The sequence below is a fragment of the Musa acuminata genome, chromosome BXJ2-5 (assembly GCF_036884655.1).
Source record: "Musa acuminata AAA Group cultivar baxijiao chromosome BXJ2-5, Cavendish_Baxijiao_AAA, whole genome shotgun sequence".
In the NCBI taxonomy this organism is placed as follows: Eukaryota; Viridiplantae; Streptophyta; class Magnoliopsida; order Zingiberales; family Musaceae; genus Musa; species Musa acuminata.
The window spans coordinates 5,979,775-5,987,197 of NC_088342.1; the positions used below are offsets into that span (position 1 = coordinate 5,979,775).

The window sequence follows — 7,423 nt, forward strand, 5'->3', positions numbered from 1 at the left end:
GATGGTATTGTTACTATAAGTCAAGTAACAAGCAGTTTGTTGAATAAGGAATTGAGTAGAAAGAGTTCAGCAACATCTCAGAATGATTCACATGCACTTATCTCAGAGAACAGAAGAATGTCAAAGTCCAGAAGCAGTTCACGTATGGGTAGGAGCAAGTCAAGATCAAGAAAAGATATTGTTTGTTATAACGGTAGTGAGATTGAGTGGGTGATCGACACAAGTGCTTCTTATCATGCTGTAAAGGTTTGGCTTCATTTCCAGGAAAATTAGGTATAAAAATCTTTTTTTTTTTAGCATTTTATATCAACCGTAAAGGTTTGGCTTCATTTCCAGGAAAAAAAAAATACTGTAATTTGTTGCTTAGATATAAGAACTTGCATGTTAAATAACATGGAAGGAGAAGCTAATCTTTATTTTGACTGTTGGAAGGCTGAAAGTGAAGAGAGCTGCCAGGATAAAACATCCCTTGAGAAGGGAAAACAACGAAACCAATCGGTGCATGTTCTGTTACCAGCATCACCTTACAAGATATATAATGGCATCCATACACATAATATAAGCAAGAAAGAATTAATGAACAATGTAGATGTCTCCAACTAGTTGGGAACAAAAGTTGGGACTGTAAAATATGAAACATCCAATGATTCATACAAATAAAATCCCTCATTTAGCAGATACTCACAAAGATTGCTTGATGAAGCCCCAAATTGGTGAAGGCATCAAGATTCAAGGATTCAATTTAACTAAATCACACATTTCTAATAAGAGGGCAGATTTTGCAACAACAACAGCAAGGTTGCACCTTTGTAACAGGAGAGATCAAGATTCTGATCACAGAAATAATCTCTCTATATTTGGTGGTAAGACCATATTTAGTGGTAAGACTAGGCATGTTAACCTTATGATCCTTATCATGGCTGCATTGGCGTCGGCATCCTACACACGTACGTCCACACATCTCTAATGCAAACTTGAGGAAACAATCACATTAGATAAGAACAAAAACTGCAAATAAAGAAACAATCACATTAAATAAGAACATCAACTTCTAAATTTGTTCATGAAGCCCTAAATTTGTTTCTTTTCTTCGCCTTAAGAAAGAACACATCATGATATTCGGACACAACTTGAATTTTTTAAACAAATCTAAATTTGTTGATGAAGCCCCAAATTTAATAGTGACACTCTGTAGCACAATTAAGTAGCAAATTGAGCGCATCAAGCTATTCAATGAATAATGTCGTTTTAACCATTATGTTGTTATTCAATGAATAACGTCTTCATCGATCTCTCCATATCTTCATAGTTCAAGTTTATAATCAATTTCACTTAGGCTCTCATCAATTAGGATAATATAATCAGTAAATAACATTTACTGGAGAGGTTTATTATGTAAATGGCTAGTAAGTTTATCCATTATCAATGTGAAAAGATAGGAACTTAATGAGAATCCTTAATGTAATCCTATATTAATAATAAATTCACTAGACACACTTTCTATAGTTCTAATACTAGTAGTTATAATATTATACATATCTTTAATAATATCAATATAATTAGTGAATATACCTTTCTTTTCTAAAACTCACCACAGTAAATCTCTAAGAACCCAATCACAGGCTTTCTATAAGTCAATAAAGCCCAATGTTCATCGTACCGTAGCATATCATTCGATACGAGTAGTACATACCGGTCTGACAGGGGATCGATACGGGCAATATATCAGCATTTCCCTATGTACCATGTGTTGGTACACTCGGTACAAGTTGGTATGGCTCGATATGTATTGTACTGATAACTAATCGATACATCGATACAGACTAGTAAGGCGAACCATGATAAAGCCCATATGCAAATTTTTTTTTTCTCTCTATACTTTTTCATTAATTATTTTAATAAATAAATAGTTTTTATGTTTGATCTTTCGAGCATAAAATCAAATTGAATTTTTGAGATATTTGTTTTAAGTCTTATCATATTTTCGATAACTCCATACCATAATTTTATAATATAGCTCATGATTTTAATTTCTCTGTAAGCATATTGTTATTGTAGAAAAAAAAGGGTTCTGATATCACATATGTTACAACCAAGTCTATAAGCATTTCATAGCGAAAAAAACTATCTATGGTGCTCCAAAGAAATAGATAAATTACAGGTAAACATGATTCCATTTAATATCATAATGAAACCATCTTTTTTTCTAAAGCTAACAACAGCACCCATGATTTCACACTAAAATAGATTTACAAAGATGAGAAACGATATTTTTTTCTTACAACATACATGAGAAACGTTAACGAAAGAGAAGCGAAAAGTCTCTTCCATGATTCATCATCATCGTCTTCATCTCTTCTCCCACACGCAGTAGTCATTGCCAGAGGCAACGATGTGGAAGTTGGAAGGAACGAGATTCCCCACGTCGTATCTCGAGCCTAGCTTTGTCAATATCTTCCCATCGATCATTGCCATGTAGAGGTCAGCATCAGAGGCCAGTTCTGATCGTATGCTGGATTCCCATCGTTTCCGTAAGCTAATGAACTCCAGATCTCAGCCTCCACGAAGTTTGGCTACGTCTGTTCGACGTAGATCTTGGCGATGCTTGAGGAGTAACCCTTGGCAAAGTCGAGCCTCCACCCGTCGAAGTCGATGTCATTCTTGAGCCAGTTCAGCCAGTCCGTGAGCTCACGCTAGACCTGCGTGTTGAGGTGGTCTATGTCGGGAGCCGCCGCGAAGCCCTCGTCGGTGTTGAGGTTGCCGATGCCGTCGGAGTATTGTGTGTCGTCCCTACAGATCATGTGTGGACCCCAATCGAGGCGGGCATCATCGGTTCCGCCTTCGAAGATGCACCATATGCCTCTCCCGTCTTGCTTGTCTACGCAATGATGGTTGATGACGATGTCGGCCACGCATTTGACTCCCTTGTCGTGGAAAGCGCCGATCAGCGCTTTCCAAGTATGGGAATCAGGATGAGTTGAAGGCGCTGATCGGCGCTTTCCACGACAAGGGAGTCAAATGCGTGGCCGACATCGTCATCAACCATCGTTGCGCAGACAAGCAAGACGGGAGAGGCATATGGTGCATCTTCGAAGGCGGAACCGATGATACCCGCCTCGATTGGGGTCCACACACGATCTGTAGGGTCGATGTCGGGAGCCGTCGCGAAGCCCTCGCTGGTGTTGAGGTTGCCGGTGCCGTCGGAGTACTGTGTGTCGTCCCTACAGATCATGTGTGGACCCCAATCGAGGCGGGTATCGGTTTCGCCTTCAAAGATGCACCATATGCCTCTCCCGTCTTGCTTGTCTGCGCAATGATGGTTGATGATGATGTCGGCCACGCATTTGACTCCCTTGTGGTGGAAAACGCCGATCAGCGCCTTCAACTCATCCTGATTCCCATACTTGGAAGCACCCAAGTCGTAGAGCCGGCCCGGCATGTAACCTGAGAGGAGAAGTGTCACAGAATAGTTTAGACCAAGGCCGACTCGGTCAACATGTGAGAGTGATCACGACGGCAAATACGAATCACTGAACGACCTTGAACGCCGACAGAGTGCGAGGGCGGAGGCAGCCAGACATGGGTGACTCCAGCGTTGGCTATATCAGAGACTTTGTCTTTCAAGAAGTTATACCAGCCGCCTTGCTGCCTCCACGACTCCCAGTTGAAGCCCTGCAACGTATTCGTTTCTCTTACTGTAAACGCGATGAAGGACGAAGGAAAGAAATGGATCTGTTTATCTCTACCTGGAAGAGTATCTGGGACTGAGCCAAGTTCGGAACGACAAGAAACAGAAGCAGAAACATCCAAGGACCAAGTGATTTCACTTTCAGAACTGAAAAAAAAGAGGATGCAAACGAATTATAAACAGATATCTACATGAAAAGAAACAAAATAACAAGTCACCATACACCACAAAAACATATCAAACCAAGCACACGCAATGCATCTCTCAAACAAGAAACAGCCTCGTATGATGATCTTTGATTGTTTCCCCCAAACAAGCTAAATATTTCACAGCAAACCTAATTTAGGATAATGACACAAGTATGAAGACCAACTAATCGTTAAAAGTTGTGTTTAGATCCCCAAACAAGCTAAATATTTCACAGAAACCCTATTCACTGCCTCAGCCCCCCTAAAACGTTTAAAGTTGTGTTTAGATCCGACCCGACTTGCTAGCGGGTCTGTCTGTATACTCGACCCTATTCATTCGATGGTTAAGGATCGAGATCGACAAGCCCAGCAGACATGAACTGATCCGCTCTTCTGTTTGGATCTAGCTAAATGCACAATGAAAAGAAACGCTCTTAACTATCTCTTTTAAGCTTCTCCTCCTCTTTCTCGTTCTAGTCAACAACCACACCACCGACGTTCCACTTCCATACATTTGATGGGAGGAACATCGAGTTCCTCCTCCTCGTTCGACTAAGTTCTTCAATGATTGCCTCCAAAACCAGCTTGGTTTCATGGGTCAACGGGCTGGGTGGCGCCCGTTCCCTCCACTTTGATGTGATTATTTTGTGCTCCTCTCAGATGTTGTTACATGCACGTTTCTCCTATCCCTTTCCATGGTTTCATGACAAAATAATATGTGCAGTCGAGCATCTTTGCTGACAACTCCTTTTCATCTTGACTGGGAAATTGGGTCTGAGACAAATTAAGTTGTGTATATACGATGAAGCATGAGTTGTAAGAGAGAGGTATAAATAAGATTCATAATGTTTGAGTGTTGGTGCAGTCAATAATGGAGAAATCGAACGTGATATTGAGATGCATTATTACTTTGATCATCGGCGTCGATGAGGCCATATGAGAAGAGACATAAACCATGTTATTTAATCCCTCCCCTTTTTTCTCTCAAGTCAAACGATTAGTATATTGCATGGTGTCAATTGTAAGCATAAAGATCTATAATCATACTATGTCAATAATGCGGAAATAACCTAAATGCCAGGATTAAAATCAATGCATAGATCTATACGATGCGTACCTTTTAATGCCATATGTTCAGAGATCCCGTAGATCTGCTAAGCACCGTCTTTAATCCAAGATTGCTGCAGGCTCCGTCTTTAATCCGATCGCGCTGCGGAATCTGTAGGGAGTGCGGAGAGTAGACCCTTTCTCCTCTCTTCCTATCCTTTCACAGGATCCACACAGATTGATGGATTTGGGGAGAGGGTTTTGGGGAGAGAGTCGAGGAGAATAACTGAATCCCTCAACGGAGAGGTGCGTCTATACGTGTCAACGTTATGACGCTCTAACACACTAACACACCCTCAACCCCTAGAGATCCTGTCCTTTTATAGGCGAGAGCAGAGGGTCTACGGAACCCAATTAGTTATTCTATTATATATCTTATTCAATTATAAAAGGGCCACATATTCTAACAAATTAACCTTATGCATGCATGCATGGTTGAGTAGTAGTACGTACTTATGTAAAGCTTCCCTTTTGATTCGTTAACGAAGATTAGTGTTAGCTTATTCCAACAATACACTAACATCTCCTCTTAAAATAATTTCGAATAAATGCAAATTCTTCGCAATAATCAGAGTATTACCTTTTTTTTTTTTTACAATTGGTATGATTAATCATAGTCTCTTCTTTTGAGTGTTAGAATTGAATGCATGCATCTGAAAGCCAAATGAGTGTTAGAATTGAATGCATGCATCTGAAAGCCAAATTACAAATGCATGCATGCATGCATCTCTACGTGACATAAAGATATGAGTTATTTTTCTTTTGGTCGACACTAGAGATGATTTGTGGGCCAAAAATCCATAACTATTTGCATCACATAGTAACATTGATAAGATATGAATTGCTCCTAGTCATTTCTTGCTTTACAAATGATTCCACTCCACATGTGCATCACATGCATATCCCAGTCCTCGCCCGAGTCACTCCATATCGATTCTCGATTGGCGACTCGCGGCCCAGTCCTCGCCCAAGTCGCTCCAGATCGATTACCGACTAACAACTCGCCAGCCGATTCCTCACCCGTGTCGCTTCAGATTTATTCCTGACTCACATCTCGGCCACATCCGACGCCCGAGTCACGTCTCTGCTAGCCCCTTGCCCGAGCCGCTCCAGCTCGGTCTCCGACTTGCAACTCGTCGTCCGTAACTCCGAGTCACGCCAAACCAATTACACGACCTACGGCACGACGACCTCTCCTCGTTCGGCTCGACCGCCCGATCAGCAGTCTCGACCCTTCTCAAGGCGCGGGGCAATCACCTTGACCGGGGGGGAGAAGTGATAAGGTATATTTTGCCCCCCGGACACATCACAGTCGATGCCACGCGCCACGTCAGAATCCATACCCCAAGTCGTCGCTTGACACATCTCGTCCCGGTAAACCCGGGACGACACCATCCCCACACGCCAAGACAGAATCTGTATCGAGGCACTGTCTGGTGCGTCCATCACGCCAACCCGTGTACGATCGACCCACTTGCAGCAGTATAAAAACCTCGGGCCGTCCTCCGCACTGGCGGGAGAAAAAAAAGGAGGACAACTCTTATTAACCCTTCTCGGAACTGACTTGCTCGTCGGAGAGGTCACGGCCGGGGACCACCCGACGAGGGCCTTTTTTTTTTTTTTTTTTTTTTTGCTTTGCTGACGGACAATCACCCGCGAGAGCCGAGGGATTCAACCCGAGGACGCCATTCACCCCACAGCGAGGAGCTGTCAACCGGTCCGAATCCCGACCAACGCCAACCGACGCTCCTTCCCGAAGGCCCGGCCACCTCATCACCCAGATCACACTGTGGAAAGCTCCCGACATCGGCCCGCGCACATGGATGGGTAAAACCATGTTCTTCGCACCGCCTCATATCACTACTACCTATGAATCTCGAACATGTTGTCGCATATACCACAGATTAAGTACGATTATTCTCAGCACAAGCCAAACTAAGGAGGAAACTCCGATTCCTCGACCTATGACGGGATTTCGAGCTGACTTGCAGCAAAAATCGGTCGTCATCGTCCGATCTGGTCACCGGGGGCACAGAAAAAAGACGATGTAGAGAAGGATTCGATGATGCCGTCAAATCTTGAAAGGATTCGATCAGATACGGCCATTAAATGCCAAGAAGAAGAGAAAACAAACCCCCAAGGAAAGACTCCGCCGCCGCAGCCTCAACTTCTAGCTCGGTTCTCTTCTCCGACGCTGGTGGCCGTCCGTGTCGTCGCCGGATCTCGCTATAACCCCCGGGCAGACGAAGGGTCGATGAGGTCAGAGAGAGGGAGAGAGGAAGAAGGGGAGGGAGAAAAGGGAGGGATTAGGGGACATGCACGAAACAGTACGCGTACCCGGGTCCGGTACCCAATCGAGAAAACGAGGCAACGAGAGAGGCGTCGTCATGTGGGGGCCGTATCGCACGACTTTCGCCGCTCGACGCCTTTTGCTTAACAT

The 7,423-nt window shown here is 43.4% G+C and overlaps 1 protein-coding gene across 1 annotated transcript; it reads right to left on the minus strand.

The window, feature by feature from the left end:
• Positions 1-2,134: 2,134 nt before the first annotated feature.
• On the minus strand, positions 2,135-7,111 carry LOC135612231 (alpha-amylase isozyme 3D-like). The gene is made up of 4 exons (XM_065108259.1): positions 4,994-7,111; positions 3,747-3,835; positions 3,540-3,672; positions 2,135-3,444 (listed from the first exon to the last, which is right to left on the minus strand). Exons 1-4 carry the CDS (start codon positions 5,004-5,006, stop codon positions 2,945-2,947), a joined length of 735 nt encoding a protein of 244 aa, XP_064964331.1. The 5' UTR covers positions 5,007-7,111; the 3' UTR covers positions 2,135-2,944.
• Positions 7,112-7,423: the final 312 nt, after the last annotated feature.

Coding starts and splice junctions, on each gene's coding strand:
- LOC135612231 (XM_065108259.1), bottom strand. Junction 3,673..3,746: donor AGTCCCAGATACTCTTCCAG/GTAGAGATAAAC, acceptor AATACGTTGCAG/GGCTTCAACTGGGAGTCGTG. Junction 3,445..3,539: donor GCACTCTGTCGGCGTTCAAG/GTCGTTCAGTGA, acceptor TTCTCCTCTCAG/GTTACATGCCGGGCCGGCTC.